This window comes from Ahaetulla prasina, chromosome 15 (genome assembly GCF_028640845.1).
Source record: "Ahaetulla prasina isolate Xishuangbanna chromosome 15, ASM2864084v1, whole genome shotgun sequence".
NCBI classification, from domain to species: Eukaryota; Metazoa; Chordata; class Lepidosauria; order Squamata; family Colubridae; genus Ahaetulla; species Ahaetulla prasina.
This window is the reverse complement of record NC_080553.1, coordinates 1,330,758-1,358,017: the sequence shown is the minus strand read 5'-3', so window position 1 is coordinate 1,358,017 and position 27,260 is coordinate 1,330,758. Positions and strand designations below refer to the sequence as shown.

The following is a 27,260-nucleotide window of genomic DNA, read 5'->3' as shown; positions in this document are numbered from 1 at the left end:
TCCTTCCCCCTCCCCAATTGATCTGTTCCCCTTCTCTTGTCTGTGTTCCAGGTTCAGGTTCTCCTCTATTTCCTGCAACTGGAGACGATTCCCACCCCAGACAGCAAGAGGCAGAGTATCCTCTTCTCCACTGAGGTGTAGAAACCAAAAGCTCCATCTCTCCCTCCATCCCTCTGACCTTCCAGCCTTTCCTTATCCTTCAGGAGGAGAGAAAGCCCTTCCTCCCTCCCTCCCTCCCTCTGTTGACCAAGAAGCCACCGGAGGAAGGTTATTGTCTTCAGGGGAAGATTCTTTTCACCAGATCAGGAAAAGAACCGGGCAGAGCAACAGGGAAGGAATTCCTGGAGAAGTTTTGCAGTGGAATTCATGGGAAGTGCTGGGAGTCTTTTCTTCTTGGGCGCCTTTGAAGACCAGAAGGATTTTCCTTCCACTGTGGTGGATTCGAATGGAGTGCCACAAGGATGTTCACCCGTCATGGCCACTACTTGCAAATTTAGACCTCGATTTAAACGTTTCTTTTTAATAAGTAAATAAATTAGGAGCTTCATGCACAATCAGGACATTTAAAAAAGAAAAAGAGATATTTTCCTTGCCTTTTATCTTTTGACTCTCTTTTGGTGGGAAGTTTTACCGAAGATGCATCACCTAATCACTTAGAAGAGAATGAAGGCCAGAGGCTGGAGGAAGAGGAGGAGGAGGTGGTGATAGCCAGCTCTTAAGGCCTCCTCCTTTTGGCACAGAGGATGGGGGGTGTTTAGAGAAGTTGCTGAGGTCTTCAGGCCTTGTAAAGACAAGAGAAGATAATCTTCAAAATCGCCCCTTTCATCAACAAAGGCCTCGGTCCCAGTTTTAACCTGACTTGCAGCAGCGTAAGGACTTCAGCTGATGGTGGGTTTTTCTGCAGTTGGGCCAAAGCCAGCCTCTCCCCTCCCAGCAGCTAAACAGTCCCTAGATCCGCTGGCGGGAATTGGGAGGGCAGGATTGGGCCTCTCTGCTCTTTCTTGGTTGGGACTTTGGAAAGACTTTGCTTATGGAAAATATTTTTTTCACTGCCACCCTGTTTTTGCTGGGAAAGAGAAATGTTTTGATAAGATGTTTTAATAACTTGTACAATGGTGATTGAGGGAGCATTTTATATTTTTCAGAAATTCCAACAGTTTGTTTTAGGATTGAACAGGCATCATTCATGAATTGTAATGCTGGAAAAGAATCAACCCTGGCAGTCAGAAATAGGGAGTGAGCCCAGAATCCTTGCACAGGGAGGGAGCTCTCTTTGTGTTTCATAGGGACAGAAATCGTGTCCTTATCGGTCCCATACAATCATACAGCATAAATTTGTCTTGTTAATTCAAAGCCACTTTTATCGAGATGTGACTTGGAAGGCTAATTCTTTGGCAAATGGGTGAGAGACCAGGAAGCTAAACTGAAATTCTGGTTTTGTTCAGAAAGGTTATGAATAGGGCGTGAGGAGCTCGCCCCCCAGTTTCCCATACTTTGGGCAACTAATGGAATTCTGCTTGTTAAAGGAGGCTAAAAATCACTACAGAAGCCTGAGGCTCTGCCGTAGCTGCTCTGATCCTCGAGTTGCACAATTCAGCTATTTTAACATTAGGAAAGAACCCATCACAGGAGTGGCTGGATTGTGGTATCTGACTATCTCAGCGTCTCTCATACTGGGAAATGTTTAAATAGGAATCCCATATTGCTTCCCCACCTCCCACCCCCAAGAAGTCTAGAAGTTTGAACTCTGTTCTGCTGTCCTAGTTTGGACGGTGATGTACCTCAGGTTTGAAGATGAGATACATAACCCTTTTGTTGACGTGCCCATATATTTGTTCCTCAGTCCTCCTTTTGCCAAAACTCCCAACTTTTTACCACAGAAAGGGGCTTTCAGACAAGCTGATGGGAGGATGAAGCTGTCTGTGAATCCAGGGACAAAAAGCAGCACCTGCCTTTGTGTCAGCTGAAGGAGGTGTTTCATCCACCAAAGGTTCCTTCTGAAGTGCGACTCAGTGAAGTAAGGGTTCTAAATAGGGGAATCGTTTAAGTAAGATTTTTTTGAGGCAACAAATATTCAATAACCCTATAATGGAAGTCTAGACCAGGGGTCTCCAACCTTGGTCCCTTTAAGACTTGTGGACTTCAACTCCCAGATTTCCTCAGCCAGCTTTGCTGGCTGAGGGACTCTGGGAGTTGAAGTCCACAAGTCTTAAAGGGACCAAGGTTGGAGACCCCTGGTCTAGACTGAAGCTTTCTCATTCCATCAGCCAATCATACGTTTATTCTTCTAAGGTAACTGTTGTAGGTTACTCCATTATGAAGAGATGGGGGCAAAGGTACCCGGGTTGTGAGGACAGAAAGTATTTAGATACCAGGTTTGTTCATCCGAAATGAACCACCCCCCAGTTGTCATCTTGCAGAGAAATGATTCAAGGCCACATGTTGGTCAAGGAGTCTCCCACGCCTTGCCTGCAGTATCCTCCTTTTCTGCTCAGCCTTGCTGAAGGTTAGGCATCAAAATATTCACCCACAGAATAAGGGGGAGTGTTCCCCAAATTCCGTAGAGTGCCATCAAAGTATTTGGACTACAATGGAAGGAATTTATACCTTTACCTCTGTTCTGAATCCTCAGACAAGTATTGTAGGCTCTCCAGCTCCTCCTTTTAGGTCCAGTAGTATCCTATTAACAGCTGACCCAATGGGGCTGTAGAGATTGGGAGTGTTAATAAAGCTCATTTGAGTCACTAAAAGTCATAACAGGTTTAAGGAAGGCCACAGTGTTGTTTTGTGAACTTGAGGCATGTTTTGAAAATTAAAGTTTTAAGGGCTTTTATTTATTTTATTGATTCCTCTAAAGCAGCACAATTACTGAATGGCTGCAGTTTCCTCCTTGCATTGTTACTCCATAATATCCAGAGCTGCAGGAATTGGCAAAGCCATCCCACCAAGAGAAATGGGCCAGTCTCTTCTGCTTGACTGCCCTTTCTGGCATCTTTGATTTATATCTAGTTGTTCTGTCCGTATTGAGTTGATAAACCTAGCTAAAAGGGAAACCATGTGTGTTGGAGCTCTGCAAGAGGATTGCTTTGATATCCAGGCAAATTTTACATGCAGGCATGTAGGTATGGAAGAGATTGTATAATTTAAACATTAATTTCAGTTTTAATTATAAACCTATGCTTTTCTGAAAAGTGATAATTTTGTGCTTCAGAAACGAATGCCTCAAATGGAAGTGAGCCCAGGGGCTCATTTTCTTTCCAAGAAGTAGCAACATCAAATCCCTCAAGTTCTTCCAATCCCTTCTATTTTTCTAGGTCCTCAGTTTTGTGAAGTGGCTCCAAGAATCGTTTTCCTTGACTCTGCTTGACTTTAAAACAGCCAGTGGCTGCATTTGTACGAAACACTGAATTGCAAAATAGCTGAAAATGTTTTAATATTACATGAATGAACAATGCACAACCTCTGGCTGTTGCTGAATGACTTCTTGCTGGAGATACAGACCCAATACCTGGAAGATGTTGCAGGTGATGCAATTTTGTGCCAATCCAGCCTATGGGATTAGTTTGTGGTTCAGTGTGTTATGTAAACCTAGGAAACTGGTTTGAATAAACCGTGATTAAATTAACGGGTAAATGTGTTATCCAAAGACACCCAATTACAAAACCTTCCCCCTTCCATGTCTTTAATGATGAAATGATAAGGAAGTCAAGAGCCAATTTTACACAGCCTTAATTGTCCTTTCCCCATAAATTTTGTCCCTCGGCAATTCTCCCCACATTCTGTTTGTGCAAATCTTTTAGTATTTGGATTCTACTCAACTGCTCAAGGATCTACCTGTAATTTTGGACGCCACAGTTGTCAGGCAGAAGCTCCTTTCCACACCAGGAGCTTCTACTGCGTTCTATAGGAATGGACTACAATTAGCCAGACAAATTGGGAGAAGAAAATCTGTCCTATTGCCCCCCCAAAGCCAAGTCATCACATGAAAGCTTAGCCACCATTCAGTATCCATCACATAAGCCTTATTGGTATGGCATATCCTACATGGACTAGCAATTATTAGATACAGTGTCACTTTGGAAACATCGGAGCCTCCCCGAGTCACTGAGATTCCACTAGCCCACTTATAAGATGAAGGCAACCCTTGACACAGTTACATTGACCGTAACCATCTATGGCTGGCGCACAATCTCCCCTGAATCCAGCCCATGTAGTTAGCGAAGATAAACCTGGAAAACTTTCAATGGTGGAAGTCACATTATCAATGTAAGCACAGCTTTTAGAGGAAGTTGGACAAGCCTTCCGGCTGCATCTTCTAGAGGGATTCGGTCCCTAAGGCAACACTAACAGGACCTTAAATTCCAACTACATTCATGCAGGCCTAACCCTTTCTCAAGGCACTAAATCATAAATTTGGTTGCCACTATGGTAGCAAATGCAAACATGCTCTTTTCCGCAGAGAAATTCCTTCCTCCAAGGAGGGACCAGCCCTGCCTCTTAGAAAAACAGCCTCAAAGGAGAGAAAAGGGACTTTTCTCCTTGACCCCCAGGTAACTTCCTCAAAGTACCTAGGAAGTTGTTGTTGTTGTTAGTTGCGAAGTCATGTCCGACCCATCGCGACCGCATGGACAACATTCCTCCAGGCCTTCCTGTCCTCTACCACCCTCTGGAGTTCATTTAAACTCATGCCTACTGCTTCAGTGACTCCATCCAGCCACCTCGTTCTCTGTCGTCCCCTTCTTCTTTTGCCCTCAATCGTTCCCAGCATTAGGCTCTTCTCCAGTGAGTCCTTCTTTCTCATTAGGTGGCCAAAGGAAGCTGTACAAGCCCTAAAGCCCTTGAATGAAAAGTTAGTAGTTTACTAATCCAGCCTGGTTGATTTAGCCTTTCATTTCACTGGTCTAAAACCTTAACCCGTTACAGCTTGATCTTTTTTGAGCGAGCTGGAAAAATTGACAGTGTCTTGCATAGACTCTGAAAATCAACACAAAGTTGACACAGTTGAGAAACACTGGCCCAGAGGGAAGTGGGGCACTGTGAACATTCCAAAACTCTGTGTGTGTGTCACTAGAAGACCCTAATCCTGTTGAAAAGTCCTTTTCTCAAGAGGCTTTGCCAGAGGCTTAAGACAGAAGCTGATGGCGCCCTCCAAAGGTCTCCCAGGGAGTAACAGGCTCAGAGGTCATGGAGAGGGCCCTTCTCTCTTCAGTAGTCTCTCTCACTAGCCTGCGAGCTTTGCTCCACCAGGACAGCATGCCCAATGAAGCATTGAAATCCTGGCGGGATTGTGGAGAAGAGACCAAGAGGTGGCTTCCAATTCTGTTTAAGACACTGGTTGGATTATATTCTATTGCTTGTGCTTGCATTATATTGAATTCCAATATGACACGGTCACTCTCGGCCAACGTTCCGGCAACTTTTAACTCCCTCTATCACTTCTTCGCTATTAGTAAGAATGAGGTCCAGTACAGCTTTTCCTCAACCTTTTGGATGACAAGGTTGAGGAGGGAACTAGAGGAAAAACTATGGCCCTAATAGGAGGATGCCTTGAATCAAATGCGCCATTCATAAGAATCTCTTGGAGGTGAGGGCACTGATCCTCCCCAGCATTAGGAAAAAGCTGGCATTTGTCTGCCAAGGATGCTTTGGAGGATCCCTACCTGAGACCCTCCTGCCAGGGAGGCCACAAAGGATGTCCTTCAAGAAAGCCATCCGATTCTAGCAAAATGGGTCTGAGGGCCGATACCTGCCCTGAAGCACCTCCTGGCCTAGGATGTGTGTTTTCCTTGGCTTTCTCTTGTAGGAAGAGAAAGCGAAGTGCTGGCAGGTGTGCATGTTCATATTCCACCCAAGGCACCTGGAAGCATAACAGCCTCTGGAAGCTTCTCCCACAAAATCCAGGGAGGGCTTGCAAAACCAGGATGGATGCCTGGCTTTCCTATCGGAACCTGGTAATAAGAGAGCAAAACCAGACATATTTGAGCCGGGTGGGTGTGGGGTGGGGGGGGGAAACAGAGTTTCCCCTCCCCTCCCCTCCAGCAATTGAATGGGGTTGTCACTCACTTAAAGTGGCATTTCCTGCTTTCCTCTCCTGGCCCTCAAAATCCGGGGGGCTTCCAGAGGGGAGCAGCTGCCTGGGCTTCCTTTGGACCCTCTCAACAGCCAGAGGATCAAAAGGAAGCTCGCGCGCTTTCTGATTTCCCGCGATCACTGGAAGCGCCAACAGCCAGAAGGGACCAAATGTGGAGATGAGCCAGAAAAGAGGCCCCGGCTCAGCCCTTCCCACGACCCGAACCCGCTCGGGAAGGCGTCAGGAGAGGAGGCCTTCCGTGCACCGGCGAGGACCGCGCAAGGAGCCGCTTCATTCCGCTTCAGCCCTGCAGGGCTGCCAGTGGGGAGAGGAGCCGCGGACGGAGAGAGGGAAAGGAAGGAAGCGGGAATGAGGGAAAAGGAGGGAAAGAAAAAGGAAGGAGGGAAATGGGAAGGAGAGACAGGAAAGAAAAGGGAGGGAGGGAGGGAGAAAGAAAGAAAGAAAGAAAGAAAAGGGGGAGACAGCCGGCGAAGAGCAAGAGCAACAGCAGCAGCAGCAGCTGACTGACCCCCGCCCCTCCCTATGCGCGTGCGCCCTCCCTTCGCCAGGCTTGGGGGTGGGAGGCGCTGGCGCGACCGCGTCAGCGCATGCGCAGTGGCGCCTAGCGCGCTGAGGGACCGGAGGAGGAGCGCCGCGCCCGCCCGGTCTCCCTCCGCTGAAGGAGGCAGCGGCGCTTCAGGTAAGGCCCAGCCGCCGGAGATACGACCCGCGGCCCGGCCGCCTGCCCGCCGCGCCGCCCGCCCTCTGGCACGCTCGGCCTTTGGGGCCTGGAGATCTCGGCGCGCGGGGCAGGTGGGCCCGGCCAGTCCGCGGCCGAGCCGCTCTTGGAGGGCCGCGCGGCGGGCGGGCGGGCGGACGCGGCTCTGAGGCGGCCCTGGGCGTTTGCCCGGAGAGGGGCTTGCGGGCCGAACTGCGCAGAGGGGCTGCTTCCCGGGCGGGGGAGGCGCGTCTGTGGGGCCCGCCCGGAGGGAGGGGAGGGGAGGGGAGGGGAGGCCCCGAAGGCTCCCGCGAGCCTTCAGGTAGATACACCTCAGGTGCCTGTACCGCAACTCCCAGGATTCCCCAGCCGCGTCGCTTGGCATCCTGGGAGTTGCAGTCCGCCCGTCTGGAAAGCGGCCCAGGTTGGGCAGCCCAGCTGAGCTCTGGCCCAGGTTGCCCGTCAGTCCCAGTTCAGGAGTTGAGCCTGGAGCCTTTCGGGGGCGGGGAGCGTCCCTCGTGCCTGTGCTCAGCTGTGAGGCAATGCCGACCCTCTGGGAGCCGTTTGCAAGGACGCTTCATTTTAATGGAGGCCGATTAGTGTGCATTCAAAGTGACAATAAAGTTATTCTAAGTCCAAGTTTGGCCTTGAGGGGGGACACACAGGTTGGTACAAGCCCATTATGGAAGAAGAGAAGCCATGCACATCTTTATTTCTGATTTTGGAGGAAATGCTTGGTAGCATTTCCTCCAAAAGGGAACAATGACTTTGAGCTGAATGTTTTAGATTGTATATTTGTGCTTTATGTCTTTGGAAAAAAATAATTCAAAAGCTAAGCAGCCAGAGTTTCTCTGTTGTGTTATTGTAACTTGACTGTCCTTTACTCTCATGACTGTCCCTCTGGCTTGGCCTGCTCCTCTTTGAGCGAATCCTCTCATGGGCGATTTGTCAGTAAAAGTCCCAGATTCCTGGAGTGTGATGGGGATGCTGTTTGTGACAAGCTCATCAATCATTTGAGGAAGAGAATTGGGACTTGATATAGTTTAAGTCACTAGAGATCTTTGTATCCATAATTCAAACAGTCTGAATTGTGCTGGGCATCTGGAGTCCAGTGTATGAGATTTGGGTACTGTAATGAGATTAAAGCAGCAGGACTAATTGGGTTAGAACAGATGAAGCCCGGGGCAGATCTGTCTCTTAAGTAAAGATCAGAATGAAATCTGAAATCCCTGTAAAATACAGGATGAAATCAATATTCAGGTGGAAGCCAGGCTTTAGGGTGTTTGTGTACTGGCCTCTTAAAAAAGATTTGCTAAAGCTGTTGCTCAAACCTTTGATTCAAATGTGATTGAGCAAATTAACATAATTCTTAGCAAGAACTGGGTGTATGCAAAATATGGCATGCTTGTATCTCTCTAGTTAAATGTGTCTTATTGCAAGCTGGACCACAACAACACTTGCAGCATAATCCTGTCCAAACTAGAGCTAGCTAGCAACCTCTTTCTCCCACCCTACTTTCTGTAGTCTTCATTGAGCTGTCTTCATTCCTTTTTTGTAAAATAAATAATTTTTTTTCTTGCAAGTCCCCCGTTTGTGAGTGGTGCTCTTTGGAGTATATAATGATTGACATTGGGCAGAGTTTACTGTTAAGGAGTAAGTGTAACTTGTTTTGAATGTATTCTTAGATTTAAAATAAACTTGTAGTGGAAATGTTAATACTGTTCTGAGCTTGGAATAAAGCACCTTGCATTCCAGAGCTTTGTTCCAAGCTTTGGGCAAAATTTAGTGTGCTCCTTCCATGTTGTTCCAAGCATTCTGATATCCTGTAATTAAAATTCCAGTAAGTAAGCCATGCAGAGTTTGTGGGTACATTTATCATTAGAACAGTAGGCATGGGCATGGCAATTGGTTGGAGTTATTTGAGAAGGAATGGAAGGGGGGGAGACATTTGAACATATTTATTATCAATTATTTAAATGTTTTATAGGCCGACTATTCCAGAACATTCTGGATAGTTTACAAAAGAGGGGAACTGGAGCACATCTGCAAACAGTTGTAGATACGTGGTCCCTTGTATAACTACGTTCTATGCATTGAAGAGTCTTATATAACACAAAGAGCTTTGTAGGTGACAGCATCTCCCAGAAACCAATTGTCAAGTTTTTAAGAAAAAGATGGATAACCATCTGTCTGAGATGGTGTAGGGTTTCCTGCCTGGGCAGGGGGTTGGACTAGAAGGCCTCCAAGGTCCCTTCCAACTCTGATGTTATGTTATGTAGTATGTGTGCCATCCAGTCAAATAGCAAATGATGTACAGGATGAGGGTGGACATTATTAACATGATTGAAAGGTTGATGTGAAGGTGACCAAAACTGAGTTGCAGCTTGATGGTCCCCAGAGTACCATTGGTTTACAAGGGGCTAATATTACTTCAATTAATCTCATAGAGCTGCTATTGCCAGATTTGCCACCACAGGAAAGAGATGCTTAACAAGAAGCAGATTGAGCTTCATGTGATCCCAATGTCTTACCTCTCAAAAGAGCATAATAAGGTTGTGTATTTAAATAAATATTTAAGTGTAAGCGTAGTAAGTGTACAGAAGCATTTTTTCTTGACCTGAGAGCTACCTCCAAGCCATTTTTGTATAGTGAGTGCAGAGAAGAGCACAATCAGCCAAGGTTCTGGTTGTGGCCATTTTATTAGAAAAAAACACAGCAGATCCTGGACAAATGAACATGAACAGGCTCATAGCACCTTAGTGTTTCTCCAAGTAACCCTACTGAGAAATATGGCTAGTCAAGAGAGAAATGTTCCAAGAAACCCTTGGGGTGCTAACTCAACAAGGAAACCTTTTCAAGTAGATTGAAAATGCAGCAAAGACCGGCAAGGCGGATTCTGCGGAATAGATGTGAGAGAGCTCCAACTTTGTGCACATTCAGTAACAGAAAGGTAGCCTTCCATATAAACTGACACTGCCCAGCCATTAGTGGAAGGAATTGTAATAATCTGGCAGGAGGATGACTACAGTTTGAATCACTGCAGCCAAATTAGCAACGGTCAAACTAGCTTTAAAGTTAACATTCTGCCACATAGTGTCATAAATTACAAGACTAAATAATTTATTACAGCATAACTCTTGTGGGATTAATACAGTATACAGAAAGGTATGTAGGGCATTTTAATTATTTCAATTACACTGATGCACTTTTTGCCTCAACAAGCAATGTATTATCCTTCTTTGAAAACTTAATTAACTTTGTTCTATTTATACAGTATTTCATTTCTACATGAAAGAAGTTGATTTTCATTTTTTCTTGAATGTTCATATGAAATCGCAGATACGGGGAAACAAGAGATACTTTGGTGCCGTGGCCAAGTCCATAAACACTCTATAGATTGCTTAACATAGTGTAAGCCGCCCTGAGTCTTCGGAGAAGGGCGGGATATAAATGTAAATAATAAATAAATAAATAAATAAATAAATAAATAAATAAATAAATAAATAAATAGATTCAAAAAAACTACTGATTTCAGAAAGGATGTGTTAAAGGCCATGTAACTTGTACCAATTTTCTGATTACTAAATCTTCTCATTTATAATTTCAATTAAGAGCCTTAATAGTGCTATTGCTGCAAACACATAGATATTTTTGGAGAGATGAGAATCAGATTGGATAAAGATTTCAGATCTATCGGCCAACAGTTGCTTAGCATCAAAGTAACAAAGTGCAGGTCAAAAGCTCTGCTGAATTTGGGAAAAGCAGAAAGAAGAAACAACGGGCTTATACTGCTATGGGTAAAAGAGGAGACACAGAACACAAACAACTTTTTAGTGCAATTCAGTCTGCATTCAGTGAAGATACTTGTGAAGTCAAATGGTGTCAATGTGTGGAAGGCTACTGCTGGGTTTGGGCTGAGCTGAGCAGGGTCCAGGGAGACCGGAGGTATTACTGTAGGATTTGTAGTCTGTACAAAAAGTGTTAGGTGGGGGGGGTGCTATTTTCAGGTGTGTGAATAGTTACTAGATAAATAACGATGCCCTCAATTTTTGAAAATCTGTTTTCTTTCTGCAGATTGTTAGTAAATGTATATCAAGCAGACAGCCAAGAATGAAGAAAGCAAGCCGGAATATTAGTTCGGTGCCCAAAGTTCCTGGAATAACTAAAATGCAAACAGTAGAGAAAGTTAAAACAGAAACCAGTTCCACAACGTCTGCAGCAACGAAACTTCCAAAAGCAGGAACAGCAGCCTCTTTCCTAAAGGTAAGCCACAACTCTTTTGAAGTACAAGGGGCGGGGGGAGATATCAACAGAGGACCCTGGCATGAGCAGGAGAGAAAATGCTGCAAATACTCGTATATATTGACAGCTTTTTTACTGTTGCCTCCTGTGCATGGAGTTATATGTTCTCTACAGATAGTAAGTTTTCTAACTAGACACAGAGAAAGCAGAACCTGCACTGTTTATGAAGCCTTGCAGATAGAAATAATTCTGCCCTCTATTGCAAATGCTATTGCAAATTTGGTGTTGGATTCATCCAATTAATATTTCTACATTTTCACCCTGTTCCTTGAGGCACTTAATTGAGTCCGGCACTTAGGTACAGCAGCTAGTCCTGAAGTTACAACCACTCATTCAGCAACTGTTCAAAGTTATGATGGCATTCAATGAGTGGTTTGTACAATCGGTGCTTTAGGTTCTGGCTGTGGCAGGGGAGGGCCAATTGGGTACTTAGCAGCCAGGTTGCACCTGCAGTGGTTGCAGCATCCCAGGATCACATGCAGTTGTCACGATTTGCAGCTTTTCCTGCTGCTTTTCACAAGCAGTGCTAATGAGGAGCCACAGTCCATAGCAAGTAAAGCCTGCAGCCCCCACCCACTTGTGACCCACACCCACATTCCCTAGGACCCATTTGCAGCATCCCTGTACAGCAACCGTGCACCTCACTATGCTCCTGATCTGAGGGTCATAAAAAGATTAAAAACATAGCAGTTACAAGTAATAGCCTATGATGCCCAAGGTAAATAGTGCAATGCAACCATAAAATCACATCAACAAGGGAGCTCTAAACTACTGACCCAAATGCCTGGGAAACAAGCCAGACTCTCAGTGCCTTGCAAAAGGCTAACTGAGTCAGGGCTACCTGTATCTGTAGGGGATGCTGTTCCATAAGGCAGGTGCTGCCACTGAAAAAACATGATTTCTGTGTCCAACAAGATGATGTATTTTAAGTGGAGGGGACCCAAACCATGCTCCACTGCTTGCCCCACTCAATGCCACATCTGGTAGGGCAAGTAGAAACCATGGGAGAAAGGCAGTCCTACTCTAGAAAGGAGAGAGTGGTCTTGGCAAAGAACAAAATTCTATTACCAAGGCAATAAACAGATAAACATAAACTTTAGTTCCTACCAAGGTAGAGATTTATGTAAGCAGCCTTCCACTCCCAGTTCATATGACGATACGAGGCAGGAGGGGAAGTATATTCAGACTTGTGACTACAAATATTCTAATAAAAGTAGCTAGGATTGGGCATGTCTGTTTCCTGGTAGGGCTGATATCTGCAAATAGCCTGACTCTAGGCCACGCAGGATTTTATAGATTACAACTGCCTTGAATCACACCTGTAAGCTTACTGGGAGCCAGTGCAGCTTGCAGAGTAGAGATGCTAGATGGAGGTAACAAGAGGTACCAAAAACTACTTGCGCTGCTGCATTCTGGACCAGTAGCAGCTTCCAAATGATCTTCAAGGACAGCCCCATGTAGAGGTCATTGCAGTAATCCAATTGGGAGGTGACTGTGGCATGAGCCTAACGAGCCAGAAACTGATGCATTCGGTGCACAAGTCAAACTGTGCAAAGGCACCCCCAGCCATGGCTGCCACTCGCCCTTGAGCAGGAACCAGGAGGACCTTCAGGTTGCACACTGATTCTGACTGGGGAAGTGTAGCCCAGGCAGAGCCAGAGATTGGAAATCTCCCAAGTGAGGGGCTTTAAACCCACCGCTCCCGCTTGCCAGAGTTCAGCCAAAGTTAATTTCATGTCCTGTCCCTCACAGCCTGGCCTTGGCAATGGTGCTTGGTCAGCCAAGAAGTGTACAACCGTGTATCAAATAGGATGTCAGGGTTCCAAGTAACATACCCATAGCAAACAAAACTCTGAGGCAGGTGGAGTCCTCAAATAATGATTTTATTAGATATGTCATATTGGCACAGGCTGAGGAAAACCGACCGACTATACCTGTGGTTTTTGTCTAATTAAAAGTAGAAGTTTGTCACTTTCTCAAAACAATCAGTCACATGGTCGAATCAGGATACTTGTCCCGTTGCTAGATGATGCCAGTCCCCTCCTTCCGAGCACCTGCAGGAATGTCCTTGGTTCCCAAGAGAAAATATTTTGTTTTTGACTACAACACCCCAATTATCTCTATTCCTTCCTCCCTGTCCCTTTTCTCCAGTGTGTCAGCGCTGAAGTCTCAAAATGGCCTTAGTCAGGCCATATAATCTATTGCTTTCAGGGACCTTTGGAACTATAAACCAACATCTTCTCTAAAAAGGGAAGGTTGAAGATTGTACAAACAGGTCAGATCTGTTGATTTCAAGGCAGATGGGACCATGCCCTCCAGGAGAGGGTCCCTCACCTCCTAGAAGACCTTGATCAACCAGGAGGAATAGGGAACTGAAATACTGGTGTTTGAACTCACAGCCCCAAGAACCCTGTTCAGTTCTCAGAGCAACATCAGAAAAATCAGGGCCAGTAGGTTGAACTCTTCCCAATAACTGGGTCAGGCTATGCCTCAGGAAATTGCAAAAGACCGGTACAGTCAGATTCTAGCTCTGAACAAATCTGAGTGGCTAAAATAGTTCTCAGCACAGCCCTGCAGGTATGTATCCCTGTGGCCTCTCCTTGCCCAGGAGGGACGGAGCTACTCTGGCCTGTGCTTCACATTTATACTATAGCTATAGATGTCCTGCCACCCAGCAATTGGTGTACTTTATTTACTTGGTTGAATAGGGCTGCCTGCACTCAGGAATTCAGGCCTCTCTCTGCTGAGTGATCATTAAAAATTCATGCATAGTAATTATAAGTCTGTGTTAGCAAAAAATAAGTAGGGTTTGAAGGCTTACGGTTTATTTACATGCCACTGGATCTATTGAAGAGTCTCAGCAGCTAACTATAATAATAAAGTAGAATGATGTGAGTTAATTAAAAGCATGGCATTATAATTCACATATCTGTCATAGTTATTTGTTAAACGTCTGTCAAAGTAACAAGTTTTAAGGAGGCTACCCTGACTTGGAAGCAAAGGTGATTTGAATAAGCTGGTTCACTGGGTAGAAAATAACTTTGTTTTCGCCCATTCAATTTTTTTCTCAACAGAAACTCTTTTTACTTTACACTGGTGGAACCTGTTCAACTAGTTGTGGAACTCTACAGTTTTTGATGCATGGCAGTTTGTGGGCACTGAGGAGGGAAATCATTATCTTCATCTAAGGAAGAAGCTTAATATTTCTTTTCTTCTATGTTTAGAGCAGCACAGCAATAAAATCAGTGCAAACTTTCTTATTTTTAGCGCAGGTAATCCTTGAATTATGACCATATTTTCAGCAACCATTCAAAATTGCAGAGGCGCTAAAGAAATGGTGGGTAGAATGCGTCTTTGGAGTTCCAGCTGTCCCAGCATCTCTGCAGTCGCATGATTGCAATCTGGGCTTGTACCGGCCTCTGATCACGTGATCGGCATGCGCAACTTTCACTGCTGACTTCCACAGAAAGTCAGTGGGGAAGCTGGCAGGGAAGATCACAAGTGCCCGGGGTAACCCTTCCCCCAGCCTCTCTTCCCTCCTGCCATGCCAGCCATTCCCATAGCCACAGCCCCATGTCTGCCCCCTCCCCCACCTGGCATCAGCCTCCCTGCCCACCTGCTTGAGAGCTACTGAGTTGGTTGTGGGAAGCGAGCAGGAAGTTGCCTAGTGAAACCACTCTGGGATTTCGTTAATGGTGGCAACTGCAAGGATTGCCGTCACTAAGCGATGCAGTTGCGCTTTACGACTGCATCACTTAGCAATTGAAATTCTGGTCTCAATTGCTGTCGCAAATCAAGGACTACCTGTATATGTTTTCAAATTAGTTTCTTCGGTATTATGCCTGGTATGTAATTACTTTTTTAAAAATCGTATTTTTTAAAATTTCCAGTATTGTATGTCATAGTAGGTTCCCCTTCCCCTCCTCCACCTTCTTCCCGTCTTCTCTCGATATACCAGAGTTTGATTTGTTCTCAATTTCAAAATGGTTTTATTTGACATAGCTTTTGAAATTTTGTCATTTCCAATAAATTAATTGTTGCTTAACTTTAATTCTTTCAATACTTGTTCATCTAGACTGCTTTTATGAATCTCTTTTAATTGTGGTTTACATCTGTTATGGCCTTTTTTCTGATTTTCAGCAAGCCCAGCTCTGATTCCTCTCATAAACCTTACATGTCTCCCATATAGTTGCCTCTGACATCCCTGGAGTTGTAGTTACTTTTTAGAAAAGAATTTGCAATTCTGCTGTGAGTTTCTTGAAGTCCTGTCACCGCCCTATAGTGACATCGCTCGCCCTCTCAAGGTGGGAGGAGCTTCTTCTCTTGGCTGCCTTTGGAAGCCAAGAGGGTGACTGAGCCATGCTGGTCACCATTTTCGGCATGGATTTTTACAGGCTGAATCATGAAGCTCTTTTTACAACTTGACCTATTTAGTTCCTTACCTATGCAGCATGTCCGTAATTAACCTACTTAACTTTAAAAAAAAACACCCAGATGTGGTAGAAATGCAGATGGTGAGAAGGAATGCTTAATCTGGGTAGGTCTGCTAAGGTGAGAGGGGACCCGCCATGAAAAGGATGAGAACTTTGTTCCATTGTGTTGCTGGGATTTATTTATTTTTTTAGTCATCATCCGTCACTGTGCCTTTCTGCAATAGATAAATGGAAGTGTTCTCATCTGATCCTGACAAGAAAGCAGACAAAAGATCTTCATAACCACTCCATGCAGATAAAAAGACAAAATCTAAAATAAAAAATTGCTACCTACATTAAACAAGCAGTTACACTTCGAATTTATTTTTTTTTAAGTATGTGGGCTGGAAACAATGTTAAATCTTCTGTGAAACTTATTTTCATTGTGACAATTTTTGTCCTTTTAATTTCAAATGCAGGTGCTAAAATATTTCCCAAAAGCTTTTTCATAATTTTTTACTTTTTTGTTTACATTTATACCCCGCCCTTCTCCGAAGACTCAGGGCGGCTTACAGTGTATAAGGCAATAGTCTCATTCTATTTTGTATATTTTTTACAAAGTCAACTTATTGCCCCCCCAACAATCTGGGTCCTCATTTTACCTACCTTATAAAGGATGGAAGGCTGAGTCAACCTTGGGCCGTGCTCGAACCTGCAGTAATTGCAGGCTACTGTGTTCTTAATAACAGGCTTTACCAGCGTGAGCTAAACCGGCCCTTGTCTTACTTGTCATTCTGTGAACGGAAAAATGGGCAGTTTCTAAATGTGATACACAAATAAATAAAATATAAATAAATAATATTGATCACATTGCATATTACATTTTAACTGTTTGGGATGAATAATAAGGAAGGGTTTCTTAAATTGGACACTTAGAGGGGTTCAGTGCAAAGTGTACGGATCCACCTCAAAGGCAGCCCTTTTAATCTGTACGGCTAAAAGTTCATGGGTTGGAGCCATGTCTAAAAATGCATTGATTTTATTTTATTATACTTAAAATTCAGTGTAATTATTGTATTTAATAGGTTTTCCTTATATTAAAGTTTAGTGGAAAATTCCCTCCTGACTTGGAGGCTTTTGGGTTTTTTGGGGGGTTTTGTTTTGTTTTGTTTGTAGTACCAGGCAATGCCAGTCTTCCATGGCAGGAGATACAGAAGGAGTCACTAGTATGTGAAGGCACAAACACTCACAGAAAGAAGAATGGCCTGGCGTTGGAGGGCCTATTATGAAGGCATTTTGGGCCATACGTGATGGCACCTTGGTAGCAGAGAATGCCAAGGCTTTCTGAACAAATAGTCCTTGATTTATGACCACAGTAACCCCAAAAATAAGCAAGAGAGATATTTAAGTGAGTTTTGCCCCATTTTACGACCATTTTTGCTACAGTTGTTATGTGAATCATGCGGACATTAAGCAAATCTGGCTTTCCCCATTAACTTTGCTTTTGGAAGCAGACTGGGAAGGTTACAAATAGTCACGTGACCCCAGGCAGGGCAGCTGTCATAAATGCATACCAGTTGCCAAGCGTCCAAATTTTGATCATGTGACCATAGAGATGCTACAACCATCGTGTGAAAACTGGTCATACATCACTTTTTTCAGTGCTGTTGCAACAGTCACTAAACAAAGGGTCATAAATTGAGGACTACCTGCACAGAGATGAAATTCTGCTCAGTTGAACTTCTGATGCATTGAAAAATGTGACATTCTTTCCTTTCAGGCAAGAGGATACAACTATCTTTTATATGCAGGAATGCTGATTTTATTATTATTATTTACACAAAATGACAGCATAGACAGCAAACGAGATAACTATGTTGGATTTCGTATCACAGATCACTAGTCAAACACTTCCCAAGCATTTAGGACTGCGTGATGTATCTGCGAATTATGCGAGCAGATCGCAGTAAGGTGGCCTTCTGCAGCTGATCAGTGGTGATCTTGTCAGTGCCAGTTGCTTTTAAGTGCTTGCCTAGGTCTTTAGGCACAACCCCCAGTGTGCTGAGTAATAATAATAATAATAATAATAATAATAATATTTTAATTTGTATACCGCCCTTCTCCCGAAGGACTCAGGGCGGTTTACAGCCACGGTTTAGTACCACTGGAACCACCTGCACTATTTTATGCCAGAGTCTGCAATTCGATTCTCAGATCTTGGTATCTGGTGACTTTTTCAAGTTGTTTCTCATCAATTCTGCTATTATTATTATTATTATTATTATTATTATTATTATTATTATTATTATTATTATTATTATTATTACTACTATTACTATTACTATTACTATTACTATTACTATTATTAATAATAATATTAATATTGTAAGTAATTATATTTTAATTCCAAATCTTTTACGTTTATTTTTATTTATCATATGCCACTCATCTCTCAGAAATTGGACTCTTGCATGCGTGCCTGTAGTTAAAAAAAAGGTTGCGCTCCTGACCAGACACACTTAACGTATGGCTTTACCCTTGTCCTGCAGACAAAAAGCAACGATGATCTTTTAGCTGGAATGGCTGGAGGGATGAACGTCAGCAACGGTGTCAAGGGAGGGAAGAAGAGCGTTTCTACCTCAACAGGCCCTTCTGCTGCAGGGAATGCCACCATGAATCCTGCGGAGAGCAAATCAAAGTCCACTGCAGGTACAGATGCAAAGGTCTTTCTCTTAAGGCCACTGGGGCTTATCTAGCAAGGGACGTTGGCTGCACAATGCTATCCCAAAGGTGCTTTTTCAAGAGGCAACTGGACTTTCTGGTTTTTCTTTGAAGGCTTTTCGCTTCTCATCCAAGAAGCTTCTTCAGCTCTGACTGGATGGTGGGGAATGGAAGAATTTATATTCCTTGCAGACAGCTGGACATTTGCATTCTTTTAGCGATGTTAAGGTCACCTGGAGATTTATCTGTGTCATCAGGGTCACCTGAGTGGTACAAATGGGGGTGGAGCCTTCTTGGAACTGTTGAAAGGACTGTGTGGTAGACTGGAGATAGATGATGTCGTATTCCCCCCCCCCCTTTGACCCCTCTTTCAAACCAGCGGTCTTCTCTGTCCAAAATAGGGACTTCGCTGTTTTCAAATGAGTGGCCTGTGTCTTAAATGCAGATGGACTGCTGAATCTGGTCCTGATGTGTTTGTTCTCCTATGTTGTGCCATGCATATACCACGTTGCTCAGTTTATATGTGGATGTTTTATCTTTGGGGTGGACAAGCTTCTGCCTTACTCTGTTCTTGGGTTTGAAGTGTGCACATATGTAATGTTGGCTGAAGATCCTCCTGAGCTTTTCTGAAATGCCTGCAAGGTATGGAATGACAATGTTGCTTCATTTATTGTTTTCTTCGTTATGTGCTATGGAGGCGCTCCTGTAGGGTCTTTTTTGAGATCTGGTGAAGGCCCACTTGGGATAGTCTCATGTTCTGAGGGCTTCCTTGATGTCTTTTCATTCTTTTTCTTTTTTTCTTTTTTTTATTGAAAAAGTTTTAAAAAAACAAAAACATTTCCTTTTCCCCTCCTCCCAGAAACCCCTTCCCCTCCTCCCCCGGCTTCCCGGGTCAATCACAAGGTATTGTTATACATAAACCAAACATAGAATAAAATTTTCCCTTCCAATCCAATTAACCTCATCCAAAGCTTTTCATCTCCCAACCCCCTCCCCATTACATAAAATAACTTCCTAATTATTCAAAGGCAATCTGATATTTCTTAATCTGATATCTGTTTTGTAGATAATCCATTTTTTCCATTCAATTAAATATCTTTCCTGCATATTGTCTTTTAAAAAAGCTGAGATTTTAGCCATCTCAGCCAAATTAATCCATTCTTCTATTATAGGTACCTCTTCTTTCTTCCAGTATTGTCCAATCAACAGTCTTGCTGCTGTTATTAAATTCAGAATCAGTTTAGTCTCAATCCCTGTACAATCCGTTATAATTCCCAAAAGGAAAAATTGTGGCAGGAACTTTATCTTCTTCTTTAGTACATTTTGAATAATCCACCAAATTCTTATCCAAAAATCCTTAATTTTCTTGCAAGTCCACCAAATATGAAAATATGTAGTGTCATCACAATCACACCTCCAACATTTCGCTTGGATATTAGGATACATACATGATAATTTTTTGGGATCTAAGTGCCATCTATAAAACATCTTATAAAAATTTTCCCTTAAGTTCTGTGCTTGTGTAAACTTAACATTTCTAACCCAGATTTTCTCCCATGTTTCCAACATTATAAAGGACTGTATGATAAAGTGGGCACAGAATATTCAGGAACCAATAATGTTTTCATTCTTTTTCTTTCCTACCTGTGCTAGTAGGCAGGCCTTCAGCTTGGTGGTGTAGGGTTCTGATGACTCCCATTTTGTACTCCAGTGGGAATCCAGTGGGAATCAAAATACAAATATTGATCTGTGTGGGTGGGTTTTCTGTAAACTTCAATGTTAAGGCTTCTGTCTTTCTTAATGTGTACTGCACAGTCCAGGAAGGCTAGACTATTTTCCTTAACATCTTCCTGTGTGGATTTGATGTATCTGCCCGCAGAGTTGATATGTTTGGTGAACGCTTCCAGTTCCTGTGTTTTGATCTTGACCCAAGTATCGTCCACCTACCTTTGGAATTCCTGTGAATGAGTCTAAGGCTTTGGTTTCTACTTCTTCCATGTTTGACCCTGATGACACAGATAAATCTCCAGGTGATCTTAACAACTCGCTGAAAGAATTCAAATATCCAGCGGTCTGCAAGGAGTATAAATCCTTCCATTCCCCACCATCCAGTCAGAGCTGAAGAAGCTTCTTGGATGAGAAGGGAAATGTCTTCAAAGAAAAACCAGAAAGTCCAGTTGCCTCTTGAAAAATCACCTTTGGGACAACCATGACCTGGATGACTGAGAATCTCTATAGACACTGCACGGTGCTAATTCTCATTAACAGTTAGTGGTACCCAGTTGACTTTCTCTGGGCTCAGAACCTAAGCAGGCATGGGAGACCGCCATATAATTTCAGTTTGACTAGATTGACAAGTAAAAAAAAAAAAAAAAGGAAAAAGTCAATGGCCAATCATTCCATTATTCCTAAGAAATCGAAATGGCTGGGTCTCAATGAAGTGAGTCCAGCTCAGCTTGAAGGGGGCTTGTTCATATATCATGGCCTACTATATGACATGCTAGTCAGGACATGTTTAGTTCATATTCAGTTACCCAGGATCATGAACAGATTACTTGCTTGTGCATTTGTTATATTTTAAAATTAAGTGCACTGCTGACTATAACTGAACATGGTACCTAAATTAGCAAACAGAGATTACTACTTACCGTACTTTCCATACCAGAACTACAAAATTATTTTGAATTCTGGTTTTGGAGGAGAAGTAGTAAACAATAGTGCTTGTGAAAGGAAGACCTTGGTACGGTCTCTGACTGCAAGCTGAATAGAGATCATCAGTGCAACTGGAAAAATGAAGAGCTCCATTTTGGTCATCTGGATATGAAACTTTCTCAGAGACTTATCAGGGACCTACTATGTTGTTGTTTCCCCTATTTGCAGTATATATAGCTACTCAGCATTAACTTTTATGGCTTATTGTGGTATAATAATTTTTATTTTGTATGTTGCTACACACAATTGTTTTCAATCATTAACTTTCAAGCATGTGGATTAGAATTTATAGTTACGTATTCCTGAAAAAAATATTACTTTACCTTTTACAGAATTGTGTCCTTACCTACCAATTTACTATTTTTTTAAAAAAAATAACAGGTACAAATTCTTCAGCTAAGCGTAGCACTTCATCTGGAAATAAGGAATCCAGCTCTTCTCGGGAAAGGATTCGTGACCGTTCACGACCAACTCAAAGTAAAAAACTGCCCCTGACTGGTCAGACAAGCAGTGATGTCCTTCTTGCAAAACGTTCCCGCAGCCGTGCTAGTCAGGATACTGATGTTCGCATGAGCAAGTCAAAGTCAGACAATCAGATCAGTGATAAATCTGTTCTAGAGGCGAAAGTGAAAGATCTCCTGATGTTAGCCAAAACAAAAGACGTTGAGATCCTCCACTTAAGGAATGAACTAAGAGAGATGCGTGCTCAGCTGGGCCTTCAGGAAGATCCGTTTGAGGATGATGAAAAATCTGAGGATAAAGAAACAATTGTGATCCACCAGCCGACTGATGTAGAATCCACACTGCTGCATTTGCAGGAGCAAAACTCTGCCATACGAGAGGAGCTGAATCAGCTGAAGAATGAAAACCGGATGTTAAAAGATAGATTAAATGCCTTGGGTTTTTCTCTAGAGCAAAGGTTGGATAATTCCGAAAAGCTGTTTGGCTACCAATCTCTGAGCCCAGAAATAACAACTGGAAGCCACAGCGACGGTGGAGGAACTCTTACTTCTTCAGTAGAAGGTTCCGCTCCTGGTTCCATGGAAGATCTTTTAAGTCAGGACGAGAATACTTTGATGGACAATCAGCACAGCAACTCCATGGATAACCTAGATAGTGAGTGCAGTGAAGTGTATCAGCCGCTCACTTCCAGTGACGATGCTTTAGATGCTCCCTCGTCTTCAGAGTCGGAAGGATTGCCAAGCATAGAGACCTCAAGAAAAGGGAGCAGTGGCAATGCCAGCGAAGTGTCTGTGGCTTGTTTGACAGAACGGATTCATCAGATGGAAGAGAATCAGCACAGCACAGCGGAAGAACTTCAGGCAACCCTTCAGGAACTTGCAGATTTGCAGCAAATTACCCAGGAGTTGAACAGCGAGAATGAAAGGCTTGGAGAGGAAAAGGTTATCCTCATGGAATCTTTGTGCCAGCAAAGTGATAAGTTGGAACACTTTAGCCGACAAATCGAGTATTTCCGCTCTCTTTTAGACGAGCATCATATATCCTATGTTATTGATGAAGACATGAAAAGTGGACGCTACATGGAGCTAGAGCAACGTTTTATGGACCTTGCAGAGAATGCACGTTTTGAAAGAGAGCAGCTTCTGGGTGTCCAGCAGCATCTGAGCAACACTTTGAAGATGGCTGAACAAGACAATAAAGAAGCCCAAGAGATGATCGGGGCATTGAAGGAACGGAATCACCACATGGAGCGAATTCTTGACTCAGAGCAGAAAAGCAAGGCCACTCTGGCGGCTACCTTGGATGAGTACAAAGCTACCGTCTCCAGTGACCAAATTGAGATGAACCGGTTAAAAGCACAGCTGGAACACGAGAGGCAGAAAGTTGCTGAGCTCTATTCTATACACAAATCGGGTGATAAGTCAGACATCCAGGACTTGCTAGAGAGCGTCAGGCTTGACAAAGAGAAAGCAGAGACGTTAGCTGGCAACTTACAGGAAGAGCTTGCTCGGACACGTAACGATGCCAATCGTCTCCAAGATGCCATTGCAAAGGTAAAGGTCCGAAAGTGTGTTTGAATAGGAAGGCTTTCCCAGATGTGTTGAAAATGGGAGGCAGACAAATCACTTGGAAGCTTCTGTGAGCCACATGGCTGACCTCCCGGACCTGTCCTTTGGTTCTCCCTTAAGTGCCTAGAGCTAGTGCTGAGCTGCTCTGCTCCCGGACAGATCCTGCTTCAGGGCCACTCTGTCCTTCAAAGTTAAGCCTCACTTTCCCTCAGAAGAATAAAGGTAGGAGTGCCGTCCTTGTGTTTCAGCTGTGAGCAGGTATACAAACATCCAATGGTGATGAGAGGGTTTCCAGTAGCATGATAAATACATTGGCCTGAATAAAAATTGGAACTAACCATAGCTGAGTTTTCCACATCAGGGAGCATACATGATTCGCAGCTTAAGGTGTGTGGACTTCAACTCAGTAAGACAGAGTGCAAGGCTGACTGGGGAATTCTGGGAGTTGAAGTCAACACGTCTTCAAGTTGCCAAGGTTAAGAAAGACTGCTCTTGTTCAAAGAGTTCTCAGGCAACTGGCAAAGGATAAGAGCTATGGTGGTGCAGTGGTTAGGATGCAATACTGCAAGCTACTTCTGCTGATTGCCATCTGACTGCAATTTGGCAGTTCAAATCTCACCAGGCTCAAGATTGATTCAGCCTTTCATCCTTCCAAGGTCAGTAAAATGAGGATCCTGATTGTTGGGGACAATAGGCTGACTCTGTAAACTGCTTAGAGAGGGATGTAAAGCACTGTAGCGGTATATAAGTCTTAGTGCTATCGCTATTGTAAGGCTGACACCTCGGAGGAGTTACTGGAGGCAGGTGGCTAAGCTGGAGAGGTGTCTGGTTCTCACATTGATTGGAAGCTAATAACTCTTTACTGATTCGGTTATTGCACTATCTAGCATGACAGCGTAAAGGCTGTGTAAAGACTTCAGCCGAGATAATTGGCACTCTCCAGTGTGTAATACAAATTTAATCCTGGACGCAAGTGTTGAAATCTGTTTGGAAGAAGCAATTAGAGTCTGGCCATTTGTCTTAAACTAGATAGAAGATGAGTACAGAGCTTTCCGAGAAGAAGCCAAAAAGCAAATTGAGGATCTGAACATAACCTTAGAGAAAATACGCACAGATTTGGAAGAGAAGGAAACAGAAAGGAGTGACATGAAAGAAACCATATTTGAACTGGAGGACGAAGTGGAGCAGCATCGAGCAGTGAAACTCCACGACAACCTCATCATCACTGACTTGGAGAGTAAGTAGCCTTTCGCCTTTTCCTGGGAGTTTTGCCGTTGCTTTTTTGTATGTGTGTGTGTGTGTATGTGTTTGTGTGTGTGTGTGTAAAGTTCTTGCAACAATTAAAGCCCTGCAAGAACATTAAAATAAATTATTTGTTTTCTTAATGTCCTTGCGGTGCTTTAATTGTTAGTGTTGTTATTTTCTAGTGTGGAAATGGATGTCCCAGTTTGATCATGATGCCTGAATTTGAATTAGTTGGATTGTGACAATGCAACATTTTCATGAACAGCTTTCTCTTTAAAAAAAAAAAAAGGGGGGGGGGGCGTTACTAGAGAGATGGTTGGTGATCTGGATGGGGAGGGCAGATCCATCAGCCTTATTCTGTTGTTGGATCTCTCCTTGGCCCAGATAAGATTGATTGTAGGATTGTAGTTGTACAAATTGTAATTAATTTTTATTACTTCTTTTGGTTGATTTCATATGACTTTATCCGTGCTTTAATCATTATGTTTGTCATGTAAACATTATATTATTATTTTTTTCCATAAAAAAGTTTTATTTTTACAATCATGTCAAACAACTCATTCAATGTACAGTTATATACAATTAGTCAGGCCTGCCCAGTCACCCCCCCCCTTTTTTAACACTCTTCCCTCTTCTACCTTCTTTTACTTTCCAGACCTTCCTCTCCTTCTCTTATCTACATCCTCTCCTCCCTCCACCCTACACCTTCCTTCTCCCTCTTCTACCCCTCTTCTACCCCTCTTCTCCTCTTTCCTACCTCCTACTCTCTCCTCTTTTCTCCCTCCCCACCGTTCTAAAATGGTAACTGGGCAGACCCGACCCTACATTAATTATATTTATACATCTTCAATAATCCCTGTACATTAACCATCACTCCATCTCTAGCCTCAACCCCCCAATTCCCCTCCCCCTTACCCCCCACCCCCCACCCCGACTTCCCAGAACAAAATGCAGGGTATCAAAACTAACAATCATAATCTAAAATAATTCCTAAATTATAATCTCTAGTCTCTCCACACTTAATCACACTCTCAATTCCCCTTCCTTATTAAATAGGCAAGCCATCTTCCTGGCTTATTGGCATTATTAAACGTATTATGTTTTACATATTGTAAATTAATTGCTACTTGATCTGCCATCAACATATTAAACTGACCTCTTAATATATTTATTGATTCTTTTATTTTACTATTTCCTGGGCTATTTATCAATAATTGTTCTTTCTTTTTAATTTCCTCTTCCAGTTCCTTTTTCTTTTTCTGCAATTTATTTTTGTATTTAATATTCATTTGTATAAGATTTCCTCTCATATAAGCCTTGCTGGCATCCCAAATCATCTCTATAGATGTCTCTTTTTTCATATTCATAATAAAAAATTCTTTCATTTGCTTTTTACATTCATTTACATTTTGTTCATATTTAAACAAATTCTCATTCAACCTCCATGATCTCCTAGCCTCCTTTTCCCGATCAAATTCAATCCAACCGGACTATGATCAGATAGAGTTCTTGAACAAATCTTAGTCTTCTTCACTCTAGAATACAAATCATTAGTAATCAAAATAAAATCAATCCTCGAAAATGATTGGTGCCTGTCAGAAAAGAAGGTAAAATCCCTCTCTTCTGTATTATGTTCTCTCCAAATATCTCTTAATTCCAAGTCCTCCATCATTTCAAAAAAAGCCTTTGGTAATTTCGCCCGGCTTGATATCTTCCTTAAACTTTTTTTGTCTTTTTGAGTATCCAACACACCATTCCAATCACCTATTAATACATATGATTTATAATCCCAAAATACTATTCTTTTATGTAAAAACTTGAAAATTTTTTTTGTTGTTGATTCAGAGCATAAACTCCTATTAATAATGTCTTCTTTCCCTCCAACAAAAGTTCAATAGCAATGTATCTTCCTTGCTTATCCACCTCAATTAATTTTGCTGATATATCCTTCTTTATATATATAACTAAACCATTTTTTTTTCCAAAGAGGAGGCAACAAAATGTACTCCCAGTTTTGAATTTATCAAATATTTCTGGTCTAAAGATCTAATATGTGTTTCTTGTAAACAGGTAATGTCATTTTTAAATTGTTTCAAATAGTGAAATACTTTCCTTCTCTTCTGCGGTGAATTCAAACCATTAACATTCCAAGATAATAGTTTAATTGCCATTATCGGCCAAAGGAAACTTTTGGAACACTAGCCGCAGATCACATTTTGCTTTAGGCCTTGCTCCTCCCACTGTTTCCGTTGTAGTAGTTGCCAGTTGTTGTTGTGCCTTCATCTCTTGTTCCTTGCGTTTAGCAGCAGCTCTTGTCAGCCTTTGTTCTTTTGAGTCTGAACCCGTCGTAGGTATTTCCAACACTTGTAATAAATCTTCTTCCATCACAATCTGTTCTTGTACCTGCTTCACTTCTCTTTCCTTCACTTCCGTCTCCCTTCTTCTAGCTTCCAATGGAGGAAGACTTCCAACTTTTAATGCCTCAACATAAAATTCTCTTGCTTTTCCAACTGTATTGAGACGATGTACTTTCCCTGCATAATATACTATTATACCAGTTGGAATATCCCATCTATATTCAATCTGACGTTTTTTAAGTTCATTCACCAGGAAGGCAAATTCCTTCCTAGCCCTTAACATTTTTGGTGGAATTTCCTTTAATATTAAAATATCTTGACCAGCAATCTGAATCTTCTCCCCCTTATATGAGGCTTGCAAAATCTGATTTCTCACTGTTCTATTTGTAAAATAAATAACAACATCCCTTGGCAACTTTTTTGCCTTGCTATCCAAGAATTCACGATATATTTTATCAATTTGATAAGCCACATCTGCTGGACGAGCTGCTAATATCTCAGCAAATACTTCAGAAAAATTCCCTTAAATTCTCTTCTTTATTCTCTTTCAAACCACGGATTCTTAGAGCAAATTCCATATTTCTATATTGTATCAAAACTATTTCATCATCTGTTTTTTCCATTTTACTTTGAAATTCATCCATTTTATTTTCTAATTTTGAATTATGTTGCTTAATTTCTTCAACTTCCTCT

General features: G+C 42.6%; 3 protein-coding genes across 8 annotated transcripts in view; 2 read left to right on the top strand and 1 right to left on the bottom strand.

Annotated features, from left to right (window-relative positions):
- Positions 1-3,625, top strand: part of BCR (BCR activator of RhoGEF and GTPase) — a 74,227-nt gene extending 70,602 nt beyond the window's left edge. For both annotated transcript variants that reach the window (XM_058158251.1, XM_058158252.1), the window contains exon 23: positions 52-3,625. In XM_058158251.1, coding sequence (XP_058014234.1) covers positions 52-141 — 90 coding nt within the window. In that variant the 3' untranslated portion in view covers positions 142-3,625. The remainder of the gene's footprint in view (positions 1-51) is intronic.
- GUCD1 (guanylyl cyclase domain containing 1) overlaps positions 1-27,260 on the bottom strand; it is a 319,725-nt gene that overhangs the window by 131,379 nt on the left and 161,086 nt on the right. The window lies entirely within an intron of this gene.
- Positions 6,656-27,260, top strand: part of SPECC1L (sperm antigen with calponin homology and coiled-coil domains 1 like) — an 88,010-nt gene continuing 67,405 nt past the window's right edge. For 4 of the 5 annotated variants that reach the window (XM_058158257.1, XM_058158255.1, XM_058158256.1 and 1 more), the window contains exons 1-5: positions 6,656-6,770; positions 10,863-11,051; positions 18,052-18,211; positions 21,317-22,950; positions 23,995-24,202. In XM_058158257.1, coding sequence (XP_058014240.1) covers positions 10,899-11,051; positions 18,052-18,211; positions 21,317-22,950; positions 23,995-24,202 — 2,155 coding nt within the window. In that variant the 5' untranslated portion in view covers positions 6,656-6,770; positions 10,863-10,898. The remainder of the gene's footprint in view (positions 6,771-10,862; positions 11,052-18,051; positions 18,212-21,316; positions 22,951-23,994; positions 24,203-27,260) is intronic. The other variant, XM_058158258.1, reaches the window with a different exon arrangement.